The sequence below is a fragment of the Perca flavescens genome, chromosome 20, assembly GCF_004354835.1.
Source record: "Perca flavescens isolate YP-PL-M2 chromosome 20, PFLA_1.0, whole genome shotgun sequence".
NCBI classification, from domain to species: Eukaryota; Metazoa; Chordata; class Actinopteri; order Perciformes; family Percidae; genus Perca; species Perca flavescens.
In genome coordinates, this window is record NC_041350.1 from 16,623,944 (window position 1) to 16,637,606 (window position 13,663).

Below are 13,663 nucleotides of genomic sequence, written 5' to 3' on the forward strand. Positions count from 1 at the left end.
TGCAGCGGCTCCATGCGAAGCTTAGCACCGCCCATGACAATTGTGATTGGTTTAAAGAAATGCCAATAAACCAGAGCACGTTTTTCTCCCATCCCGGAATGCTGTGTGAGCCAGACTCTCCTCCGCTCCGCAGCGTGTGGATGGTCTGGCAAAGCGAGACTAAATCACTACTAACACAGTGTGGCATCTCTCCTCTCCTGGAGGGCCTGACGTGGGTAGCATCACACACGGTGCCCTTCAAAGACCCATCTGGTAGCTGCTGCCGCTGTTGAACTGTGTGTTTGTGTGTGTGCTTCATGAGATGGGAGAGAGGTGGACATAAGTCGGAGTTAGGTCAACACACACACATGCACAATTCACTGTAATGGTGCGATGTAAGGAATCTTGCAGCTTGAAGGCATGGAAATCAAGAACATAGTGTGACGGTGGTCATCACTATCCTGCCCTGTGACTGACAAATGACACGTTACTGGTTACACAGGTCAGGCTTGTCATGGCTGATGGTGTGACTGTGGTTTCGTAATGCTGTAATTTCCTCTTACTAATGACTGTACAGGATGAAAAAAGCAGGGTGTGGATGGTAATAAAGGGAGCAAATAAAGTCTAATATAGGCTAGTATAAGGAAGGGCCTTGGTGGGAAAATGTTTTCAGTAAATAACAAACCAAGGAAATGTTAAAAGTTGAATATGAGATCAATAAAGTAATTTATGGCATCTGTCTCTTCACAGGTATTCCCTCCATTTCCTGGTGCAGAGTGGTCTGTCCTACAGTGTGATGGTCTTTGCTGGCCTGGAGCACATGCACAAGTAAGTGCACAAATGAAATGCAAAATTTGATTTGACAAAATTTTACATGGTTCCTGGAAGTGTCAGAATCACACAGAATTGTAAAACGCCTCATCATTTCCCACATACTGTAATAGACCTCAAAAGGGCAAGTGAAAGCATGACAAAAACATTTGTCAAAGCCATTAAACCAAAATCTTGTCATGAGTCTTAGATGTTAGATATTGCAAATGCTTCATATCAGTTGGAACCATCAATTATGGAACAATCTTGTATTTGCATCATCATTTGTTTGTGTTTTTGAGGCATATGAGCCTGGGTAACGATGACGATGACTCTGCCCCCCCCCCCCCCGGCTTCCATCTGTGACCATGGCTCATCAAGACAAACACAAACACACACACACACACACACACACACACACACACACACACACACACACACACACACACACACACACACACACACACACACACTGTCTTTTGACTTGTTATTTTTTTTACCAGAATTCAAGGTCATAAGAAAATGAGATTTCCTCTCGGGAGAGCACTTTTAATAGATCGTAACAAAACATGAATTACAATAGCGACTGCCCTCAGAAAGAAAGGACTCAAAACTCAATGACGGTGACCTAACACACAGGACATGTTCCTCCAGACTAGAATATGGGATTTCAATGTCAATTTCAATATGTTCAATAGCAGTGTTTTACATCACAAGTCACATCACATTATTCCTGGATGTCTAACCCTCAGCATTAGTGTGCTTTTAGCCTGGTGTTCTGTCCCTTGTATTTGTGGTTGGATATGCTGCTCCCTCTTACAGTGGCTCTTATGAAACTGAGAAAACTGTGGCTGTCACCCAAACCAAACTAACACACCTCCATTTCATTCAGAGATAAAGTTCCCCCTCAGGGGCAGAGAGGAGGAGAACCACAGAGGCAGTGGACACTAAGATGTTCATGTATGCAGAGGGCGTTAAACCCACTTCCTCTGGTTTTGCATAACAAATGTATTATTATCTCAGCAGCAGGTTGGGATTTAACTAGGGCCATGGGCTTTTGGTGACTCAGTGTTTAATCCATGGCCTTTGCTCTTTGAGCTTCACTTGAGTTGGTTACATAGAAGACTTGCAAATGTTTCAAGACATATGCATGAGTGTGTCAAGGAAAACAAGGCCTCTGACCCAAAAATGCAGAGTAGAGGATTCATTTAACAAAAGACTTAGAAATCACGTCCTGAGGCAGGCAGGGAGACAGGAAATCAAAACCAAGACAAACCAACAATCAAAAACCACTAGAAAACCAGAAGACATGAAAAGGGGAAAAACAACCAGGAAGAAGCGACACAGGGAGGGAAGACAATGTACCGACAAGAGACAAAGACCAAACAGAGACTAAATACACAAGGTAATAAGGGTGAAACAAGGGACAGATGACACGGGGGCTCAGGAACAGGTGAAACACAACCGTGGGGTGGGGATGGGGGGGGCAGGGCAGACTATCACAAAGGCGGGAAAACACAAGGCAGGAAGTAAAACAGGGTAACACGCAACAGAGAACACAAGAGACAGTAAACAACAAGGAACTATAACAGACAACCACAACCATAACTGCATGCATATTCATATACCTAAATGAGACTTACTATGGTTCCCTTTCTCTATACAGTTTCTTTCTCCTTTTATAATTATTTGTTTGGCTCTCTTTGGTTATTTGTATGTTCACTTAAAAAGACAAAAAAGAAACTGCCAATGTAAGCCCAAGATATAAATGGTTTAAATGGTCTATTCTGTCAATAAAATATTTCAAGACATCGAAGTAGGCCTTTGGTGAAACCTTCACCTTGTTCCATTTTAACCCACGTTCTCAGAAATAGTACATGTCCCTTTTAACCCTGCATTTGTTCCTAGTGTGCATTCCTTTTAATCTAATTCTGATAATGAAGTACTTTATCTTTCATCTCCATCTCCCAGTCAGCCATCCCTCCTTTTTATGTTTTTACAGTATTAACTAACACACTGTAACCCTTGCTAATGATTATACTCATGGTTCTGCATTGAATCTACGGTGTAGGTACGTACAAAGGTACGTGTAGATACGGACCCTACGTCGTACCCTACGTCGTACCCTACGTCGTACCCTACGTCGTACCCTACGCCGTACCCTACGCCGTACTCTGACTGGCACCTCCTCAGAAATGTAACTACACGTTGCAGCAACGCACCCCGCAACAACTGATTGGTCTGCTTGGCTGGTCTTGGAAGAGTCTTATTTCCGTCTACTTATTTCCAGGTTGTCCTTCTCCGTGAACAACTTAAAATCAAGGAGAGGAAACTTTTTCTGCTACAGTTTTTGTGACCGTTGTCAGAAAGCACATGGGAGACACTTTGTTTCTCTGTCTCTGCCGCCAAAGTTGGTACTCACTCTGAAGCTAATCCCTGTCTCTCTCACTCGCTCTACCACACACTCCCCACACATGCACACATACCGGCTGTGCTATTCTCTCAAAGACATACGTTAGAATGACGCAGACACACCAGTACACTGGTATAAATCCTCACAACGGCGTAGGCCACTTACGTAGGTTACGGCGTAGGCTCTGTGTAGAGCCTCTATACAACCATAAATCAGCCTAAATATCTTCCACTATGACAATTGCTTGCTGCACTTGTGGAACACGCTCTGAACAGCTCACCACTTCTAAGACCAGTGTACTATGTGTTGTTCTTTCACTCAGATACCCGATCCTTGGGGTGGAGAAGTGTACAGTGAGTGCAGAGTGACAGCTTTATGGAGTTGCTAAAATCCTTTTTTCTGGACTGTGGGAATCTGTGATGTGGCTGACCACATTGTTAAGCAGCGAGGCATCGTATTTCATCTCTCACTCTTCCCCTCTTACCATTCCCTCACTCTCTGACAGTTTGTCTGTTGGAGGGAAGAGACCTGTGAAATCGTATGGGTATGGTATAACCAAAAAAGAAGGCTGTGACAGTAATGCAAGGGCCCTCTTTTATAGATACTGAAGAAGAACTAAAATTATAAAAACTCAGGCTGACAAGACGTGCTATCAAGCGATCATTGTACTCTAGAGCCTATTTTGCTTTATTTTTTTAAGGGATACTCTGTTAGTTGGTATCTTTCTAGGTCAGTGGTTTCAAACTTTTTGGCTTGTGACCCTTAAAATGAAGCAATGTCTATTTGCACCCCCCTTGCCACATCTACTGGTTGTACCAGTTTAAGTTTAAAAAGAGGTCAAATTAGACTGTAATGCACCAAGAAATTAAAAGCAGAAATTATAGGAAAGACCAACACAATTATGTGTAGTAGAAATATCTTTTTCTTCTTTCTCATTCTGTTTATCATCTTGCGACCCCTCAGATGTGTCTTGCGACCTCTTGTTTGGGCGCTGACCCACATGTTGGTTACCATGGTTAAAGCAAACGATGCTAGTATATGTCTGTTCGAGTGAATTTGACATATGGACGAAAGGATAATGTTGACAGTTCAAATTCGAAACAACTTCATTAATCCCACCCGGGGCAATTAGTTTTTGAGCAGCTTGTACAGAGAGAAACACTGTAAAATACAACAACTTCAAACAAACAAACACAGTTGAGACTTCGCCATCTAGCTATTTATCAAGTATCTCAGCCCTGCTCCCATCCTAGCAGCTGAAGAACACTAAAGCAGAGCAGACACTTTGCAATGCAGGAGCACTGAACTTCAGCTGTCTAAGAGGGTCTACCAACTCATGAAACCACTCTACTACCCTATAGACATCTCCAGCTCCAGTTACAGCTAACTTATCCTCAGGAGGGCCTGAGTTAAGGATTCACTTCTGTCTGTAACATAAGCATGCAAGTTAATTAGAATTCATATTAGTTTTGGTGTGAAAGCATGAACCTGACGGTGATAAATGTGCAAATTACTGACTCTGTGTATGCATTTGAGCAAGCATGAAGTGTGCCTCGAGGCATTTACTATGTGTGCACTGCCTTAGAGAGAGGTCTTGGAGTGTTCAGACATGTATTTATAGCCAGTCTTTTCATTTTCATTGCTCGATGTGCAGTGTGTATCCATACCTGCGGCTCTTGCATGGCTCCTTGTCTGCACATTGACCTGTATACTGCTGTCTCACAGTGGGGGGCCAGCTACAGGCTCCATCTGATGCCTCTTGTGGAAATGAAACACCCCCCCTCTGAGCTGTGAATTACACAAACACAAATCAGAGGAGGATAAAGACAGGATCCCTGGTGGGCCCACTGCAAATATAGCACATATAGCTCATATTCTCACTTATGACTACAGCTGTGTGCTACCAGTAGAGAAAGCTGATCTTGGTGAAATAAGATTGTTGCTAAGGATTGAAAATGTTAGCAGAGTCAACAGAAAACCTTTAAGCTTTCTTGCACTGCTTGTGGACAATGTTAGCGAAAATACCACTTAGGGTGTCCAGTATAGAAACTCCAGAAAGGGGTGCCCTAGTAGCCTAACGGTTAGTACGCATGACACATAACTGGTTTGTTCTTGGACCTGTGTTGCATGTAATACCCCTCTTCATCTCTTCCCATGTTTCCTGTCTGTTTCTCTGACTGTCAAATAAAGGCAAAAAATAAACCTCGAAAAGAAGAAAAAGGTCTATAAATCCCAGGATTGTTCCAAAAGTAAATGACCACCATGAAACACACATTTTAACTACTATTATTGAATGTGTCCATGTGGTACATTTAAATGAGCCCAGTTGCTATAGGGCTGGTCTGAGAATATAGAGGTCTTTGTAAAAAATAAAAAAATAAAACATGTCGTCTTCCATATTAGCAAGATTCTGAAAAATAGTTTGTACACTGAAAAACATGCCAAGTGTGGGTTGGAAACAGAGCACAAAACAGGATTGTATTATACAGTAATTATCTCCCTATTCACAGTGCCTTCTCTGCCTTCTCTGAGGGTTCTGTGATCAATAGTAGTATGTCATCTTTGAGTTTTTAAAGACCAAAAAGATCTTGAAAGGTCTGAAAATATTTCATATTGCACAAGTGTGATTTATTTTATTTTGTGTTAAGTTATAAATGCATGACAGTAGAGATCGGATGATGTCTAGAATGCAGATATAATAATAGGCTCTCCGGATCAAGAGGTCCTGTTGTGTTTTTATCAGCAATGCAGCCTAGCTGGTGTGTTGTATTCCCTAACACAGCATCACAATCCTCTTATTGTTGGCAGAAGAGGAATGCTATCTAGCTAGCTTTGACTTGGGCTGACTGCAACACCTTTGCACAACAGGCTTTAGTGCTCCTCAGTCCTCTATGTTGTCCTCTGTCTTCAACCACTGACCCTGACACATTATTGGAGCCTCCTCTGCTCTTTCATCCATTTTTTGACCCCCTCCCTCCCTCCCCTTTCCATAGCTCTGCCCTGATGCCATGGCCACTGTCTTTTGTACTGTACTGGGAAAAAAAGTCCTTGTTCGCCACAGATATGAGAACAAAGGGATGGACTAAGAACTCCGAGGTTAAACACTCACAATATGTGTATGAGAATGGCAATTAATGTTAGAGCATATGCACCAAGATTTTACAGTTTTTGGCTTTTAAATGCAACATTTCTATATTTTTTTTAACATTTTTTTCTTTCTTTTTCAGCTACATACATTTGTAATGTATTTCTCTAATTTCTCTTTTTCTTCCCTTTTCTGCACAGGTACTGCTTCATTGTGACGCTTGGCTACCTGCTATTATGTCAGATCACACGAGTCTATGTGTTTGACTATGGCATGTACTCTGCAGATTTTACTGGGTAAGCTACGCTAAGGCTACAGAGCTCTTTATAATCTTTTTGGTTGTTAATTTAAAACCAAATACCTCCATTGGCCTTCATTTTGAATGCTATAAGGAGTACAAAGCTAAAAAAAAACAGAAGTTACCAATAAGAGCCAAGGGAATATTGGATATGACTCAACCAGTCCCTGCTAAACAAGAGCGTGTCACACTGCTGTGTCCGCAGGAGGACATCGATAGCGACTCTTGTGGTTGGTTCCCACTCCTCCAGACTGTCTGACAATTCAAGCAGACAGCTGCACTCCCAGCAGGGTGGGGGTGGCTAGTTGCTAAGCAACCCAATGCAAACCCATACTGCCTTTGGGAGGGCAGAGATTTAACCCTTTCAACTACCTTGTCTGCCATCCCTCTGTTTTTCTTGAAAAAGTTCACGTTTTCCTAAATGTCAGTGTGACCCTTATAGCCAAATGTGCTTTGTTCTATGGGGGCAGATAAGTCTAAAATTTCACTCTAATTTTTATTTGAAGACCAGAAATTCTCTGGTCTGTTTCTTGTTTTTGACTGTGTGGCTTAACTTGATGCTGCCACCAGCAGTTTGTGTTTTAATGTATAAAATGAGTCAAGAACTTGTACTTGCTGATGAAAAGAATGGTTGTGTATATTTAAAAGCAGGTTAAAGCACATACAACTTCACACTATTCTTTAATAGAGAATGTCTTTATTAACCAAGAGGAAAAAGGCTGAGTAGCATTAGGACCGGATTGATCCTAAATAATAGAGTGAGTAAAGAAGAATAGAAAGAATAGGCTACGGGAAGTTCAAAAAAGTCAGCAATTATACTGGAGGAAACTTACCATTGTGCAGATACCACTGCAGCGGATAGTGTTACTATTATTACTGGGTAAATTGGCATCTAAGGCCATTAGTTACAAGATGCCACCAAAACTTAAATATGGGCTAGCAGTTCATGATAAAAAAAACAAGCATTTAAAAGAAAGGTTTAGCATGTAAAACTATATTTATCAGAGAACGTCAAACAAAACACAGTGATAAGCTTCTTGCTTTTTAGTGCTGCACTGAGTGGAGTGTTTTTGAAATTCTCAATATTAATATGGCCTTTTTCTGTTTGATGCTCTTTATCAGGCCCATGATGGTTATAACACAGAAGATTACCAGCTTGGCGTTTGAAATACATGACGGTAAGACAAGCATCAAAGTGTCTCTAAAGTGTGTGTGCGTGTGCGTGTGCGTGTGCGTGTGTGTGTGCGTGTGTGTGTAAAAAGTGGCAGAAGTGAAAATGGTTCATTTCTCTTTGGAGTTTCCAAACAGATCACATGGCCACGTTTCCAAGCCAGTAGTCAGTTCTGACAATGGGCTAGTGAAGCAGAAAGATAGCGAAAACACAGTTATGTAATGGAGCAATGACCAAAAATGCACTCTCTCCCCCTTCTCTCTCTCTCTCCCCCCTCTCTCTCTCTCTCTCTCTCTCTCTCTCTCTCTCTCTCTCTCTCTCTCTCTCTCTCTCTCTCCCTGGAACAGTTTAAGGACTTTAAACAAAAGCTGATTTGAACTGTTAAACATTGGATAGTAATGCTTTAAACCAGGGGTCTTCAACGCTTTTTATGCCAAAGACCCCTAACTAAAATAGTGACGGAGCAGGGACCCTCTACTACATACATATATTATTTTGAAGTTGCATAATGAACTGGGCCTACAATAACGTGTAAAGCCTTTATACATAATTTTTTTGTATAGAACATCAAGCTACTAATAATTGTATGCATGATTTTATAAATCATGTTTTAACACAGTGAATCCTTAGGATTTACTATAGCTGTGGATGGCCTTCGTGACTACCTTACCTATAGGCCAGTAAGCAGTGGGTTACATTTGGTCAAATATGTTGGATTCATGTTAAGACTTAAAAAATAATTTGGAGGCCCCCTAACATTGACTCCCCTAACATTGACTCCCGGACCCCCTGTTGAAGATCCATGCTTTAAACATTTATTAGCAAAATGTAAGCAAATGTACAGTATATGTAGTTGGCCAGTCGGGTGCCGTGCTAATGCTGAAGTCAGCTTCTTTGAAACATCAAATGCCACGTGCTAATAAGCAATAAGTAAAAGATCGAGATTGACACTGAGGTTAATATAAACACGTGTGATCAAGTATCAGAGAAGCTTAGAGATTGAAAGGATGAGAGTCACTCGTAGCTTTTTAGTCCCCACTTGGAGTTTTAAGTCCCCTCAGGATATTCTAGACCAAACACAATCAGCAGTCTTAATAGCATTTTGTGTATTGATGTGTATGTTGGCGGGTTCATGCATGTGTAGGCAGTGTAGACTAAAGTTGTGTTTTAAATTCTGTTCAGGTCACTGATTCTCCTTGCAACTGTGAGTCTAATGAGATACTAAGACTGTAATCCCCATCCCCAGAGAACTGTCACACTGCTCTCACACACAATTTGCAATATATTTTTGTGCCATACAGTAAAATACTTATGAGACTTCCCAGTTCTCAAGAATACAGTTACTGTATTAAAAGCACAGTGAAGCTGCTTCACAATTCATCTTTTCATTAATTTGATTGGGATCAGATGTTTAATTGTGGCCTTGTAACTAAGCACAACCTTGCACTATGAGCCATACCCTCAACCTAACATACACCCAATGATGCCAAAGCTGGCCAAGAGTGTTGCAAAGCTGCAGGTCTTCATAAACAAAGAGCAGACTGATTAAAACTAATTCACCCAGACATTTAGCCCAAAGAATAGATAGAAGAATTTTACTAACCTCAATAACAACAGTAACTGCTATCAGGATGTCTGGCCAAAATGTAATTTGTTATGTTAGAGTATTTATCAATATTGATCTTCCTCTCACTCACTCTACTCTGCTAACTCAGCAGAAGTTAGTTGGCCATTCACACACGTCCTTCCTGGCCTCTGAACCTATGTGTTGCAATGACAGGTACTACTGGCACTGGCTACGTTTGGTTGATATTGCAAACCTTGAGAGTCAGCACTATTCAATTCAATTTTATTTACAGTATCAAATCATAACAAGAGTTATCTCGAGACACTTTACAGATAGAGTAGGTCTATTATGAACTTCAGAGTTGTATCAGAATGTAATGCGCGTCTGTGTATTCTGTACTATTATGCTGTTATCCGTACCCCGTTACCATTGGATGAGACGGATTTTCAGAGTATGGTGTACATATACATAAATTAAGTATATTCTTTTGGAATGTGTCTATATTGTGTCTGTCTCTAGGTTTGACCAAGCGGGAGGGGCAGCTGACTCCCAGTCAGAAATACCTAGCTATCAGGTACGTGACTCAGGTATGTTTTTACCGCTTCAGATGATGGGTTCATTCAATCTAGCTGAATTCAAAATTTGACATGGTCTTAAATCATCAAGTTAATGAACTCGGTCTGAACTCGGTCTGAAAGAAATGAAGGTCTTTATTTTAATAAAGGCTTCATTGCTTTCTGCATAGGAAATCGCCACACTGCTCCCCTTTCAGGCTCTTTCTGGTGTTGTCAAGCAGTTGGTAGGCACTTGGTATCTAGGAAACCACACATTCACCACTCAGATGTGAACTGTACTGTAGGAATGCCCTACCCTCCACTTGTCCTGCATGACAACTACAGATTCCTTTCCCTGACAGTGACTATTGGAGGTGGTAGTGCAGCTGAGCTGCAGAGACTATGTAAAGAGCAGGATTTGAGTGGAAAGATGAGTTGCAACTGTTAGCTAACAGGGAGCTAATATGTGATTAGATAGCTGAACAGAGATAAGAGACGGAGCAGAGAGCAGGACTGACATCATGACGTAGTTTTTGCAAAAAATTGTTAAGCACAGCTTGGAAATACACTGGACTAAAAAAACAAACAGTAAATGTACTGATCATAAGAAGAAACTGTTTATTATTCACATACAATCGTACGGTACAGTACAAAATTCAATCCCTGCATTAAACCCATCCTAAGCTGAGCTAGCCAGTGTACCAATAAGGTCCCAGATATGAGGCACCAAACCTTTTGTTTCATAAACCTTGGGTGGGCTACTGTGAGTCAGCCGCTACCTCTAAGATGGCTACTCGGAACACAGAGGAATTAGCAGTCGAAACAAGAGCTCCTCTTTAGGGCAGTTAGATTGCTACCTCACCCAGCAGATTCAATTCAGCAAGGAAGGGTAAGATACAACAAAAGCTTCAGAGTCAGTCAAAGCACTCAGGCCCTCCCTGTACAATATAATCGACCAGACTGGTTTCTCAGTGGACAGGAAGCCATCTCTACACATGGTTATGTGTATGTTATTGCATTATACTGTATTTTAGATTGAAGGATTGGGCACTACGTGAAAACCTCTTATAATTATAATAATATAATTTCAGTTTTTCCCCCTAATATATCTGCTCTTATATCTTCTGTGTGGCCCTTAAGTCGGATGCCCAGCTTACTGGAGTACTTGAGCTACAACTGTAACTTCATGGGCATCTTGGCAGGGCCCACCTGCTCTTACAACGACTACATGGCTTTCATCGAAGGCACTTGCTACCAGCCACGCCACCAGGAGAACGCCAACGGCAAAGAGAACGGGAAGTACAAGCAGAGCGAACCCTCACCCAAGGTACAACATCGTTATTATCACTTTTAATAGAAGTGCGTACATCACGTGACAAACACTGTGGTAAAATATATACCGATGGGCTGTGCTGTGGTGGGTGAAAACATTCTAAAATGTTTCAAACCCTCAAAGAGAGTACTTGAATGAGCTGTTATGATATTACAAAATAGGACTTTAATAGTAATAGGACTATGCAAACCCCCTTAATTGCATATTTTGGGTAATGTTTGAAGGCCCATGCAGTAGTGGAGCCGTTTTAAGGTTTGCAAAGTAATTAAAATGTTTTTGGATCCCTTTAGAGAAACAGAAACTGACAAATGTCTATTTGTGTTTTCTTACTTCATAATGCATTAATAATTTAATTACACCCCAAGATTTGAGTGTGTATTCATCTCACAACAGAAAAGAACACCGACATTGTTGAACATGAAACACTCAAGGACTTGAGTTTAACCTTGAATCAACTTAAATGAGTAAAAGTATCACCCCTCCTAATGTTGTTCTTGAATATGGTGGTAATGGGTTTTAATAGGGTTGCTTCTTTGTATCCCACTATCCTGTTTCACCACCCAGAATGACGTCATCGCCAAGCTGTGTACATGTGCCATCTCGCTGGCCATCTATCTGTCGCTGTGCCAGCTGCTCCCAGTGGAGCACTCCATAGACGATGACTTTGTCAGCTCCACACCCTTCCACCTTCAGGTCATCTACCTTTACCTGGCAATGTTAGCTCTGAGGCCAAAGTACTACTTTGTCTGGACACTTGGTGAGTTTCTTACTGGAGTACAAATTTCTTCCCACCCATTCTATATTAAATCCAAAATATACATATCTTTTTTAAATTTGATTCTATTGTTGGTTAATCAGACTGTGATTTGCAGCTGCTTTGGTTTTTTTCCATGAATGCTACTGGTTAGTTAAGTGGTATGAACTCACTGAGCTGTTCTTGGTTCAGAGAACTTGGTTATTTTTGAAGTAGTCTGCACAGTATGTTGAGATGCAGCCTAAAAAAAAAAAAACTGTTTCTTGACGCAACAGTGCCATCTAGTGCTGAGTGGAAAACTGCAGCTCTTCATTCTTACCAATGACAAAATGCATTTGATGCCAGATCTCCATCTCTTTCTGTCATTGCTTCACAAACTAACGTATTACAAGGATATGGAGCTGTTGTCATCCTTTACTGTTGCTGTGTGGTACTCAGAAACATATGTACCTTTCTACTGCAGCTGATGCTATCAACAACGCTGCCGGATTTGGCTTCAATGGATACAACAAAGATGGCTCCCCACGGTGGGACCTGATATCAAATCTCAGAATTCTGGACATTGAGGTTAGGCTCTCTTTATGAGACTTATTATTATATCCACATAAACTTCCTTTTCAGCTAAAGCCTAAAGTATATTGTTTTGGGTCCAATTTCAGTTTGCCACCAGTTTCAAGATGTTCTTAGACAACTGGAATATCCAGACAGCTCTCTGGCTCAAAAGGTAAAAGCATTCCGATTGTAATACTGAACCTTGCTCAGTTTGTGTGGCTGGCTGTAGACGGTTGCTGAAATGTATGATGCATAATATCTGCATATCTCAAGTCTAGCATTTAGATTTTTAATCATACTTGACTGAAACCACAATTTTAACAGCTTGATTGCAAAAATGCCACATAATGATTTTGCAAATGTTTACAAGTTTCATCATAAAATGCATACAATACACAAGTGATTCTGTTTTTTGATAATGAAAACAAACATTGATGACTTATATTGCAGTACATGGTGTGATTCAATTTGATAACAGCTATCCTGTTTTTGTGTGTGTGTTTTTTTTTTTTAATTGTTTTGACGAAACACCGGATGTGTGTCATGTCAATCTTTTCCACAGGGTGTGCTATGAGCGCTGTCACATCAACCCCATGGCTGCCACCTTCCTGCTGTCGGCCCTGTGGCACGGGGTGTACCCCGGCTACTACCTGACCTTTCTCACTGGCATTGCCATGACCATGGCCGCACGTGCAGTGAGTGCACACACTGGTTCTGTCTATACAGTACCTATTGTTGAAGTTGTTCCTAGTCAGATTCAGCCAAATAGATACAAATTATTAATTACATTATTTACATTATGCTCTTGCAGCTTATGAATCACGATATTGAGTTTGAATCCTACAGTCGTTATAGACATTTTGTCTAAGAGCTCTTTAGATATTCCACTGCTATGTAGCAGAACCACTTACACACAACAAAGTCCTTATGGAGAGTAAGGGGATAATGATACAGTAGTATAGCATATATACCTCATGTTCAAACGTGAGGCCTTATCTGTTCTAAGCCAGACCGCTTCACTCTAGTCTTTTGAAAGAGGGTGACAAGAGGATATTTCTGTAGAGACGTATGTGGAGTGGTGCTACAGGGGGAAACTCGCACTGTAATTCTGGGTAATCGACTCACGTTGATTAACTGAAACGCCTGC

General features: G+C 41.1%; 1 protein-coding gene across 1 annotated transcript in view; it reads left to right on the forward strand.

The window, feature by feature from the left end:
• mboat2a (membrane bound O-acyltransferase domain containing 2a) overlaps positions 1-13,663 on the forward strand; it is a 47,976-nt gene that overhangs the window by 30,302 nt on the left and 4,011 nt on the right. Inside the window, exons 3-11 of the mRNA XM_028566609.1 lie at positions 730-807; positions 6,488-6,583; positions 7,708-7,763; positions 9,843-9,897; positions 11,018-11,204; positions 11,775-11,967; positions 12,428-12,531; positions 12,624-12,688; positions 13,079-13,211. Of these exons, the coding sequence (XP_028422410.1) occupies positions 730-807; positions 6,488-6,583; positions 7,708-7,763; positions 9,843-9,897; positions 11,018-11,204; positions 11,775-11,967; positions 12,428-12,531; positions 12,624-12,688; positions 13,079-13,211 (967 nt within the window). The remainder of the gene's footprint in view (positions 1-729; positions 808-6,487; positions 6,584-7,707; positions 7,764-9,842; positions 9,898-11,017; positions 11,205-11,774; positions 11,968-12,427; positions 12,532-12,623; positions 12,689-13,078; positions 13,212-13,663) is intronic.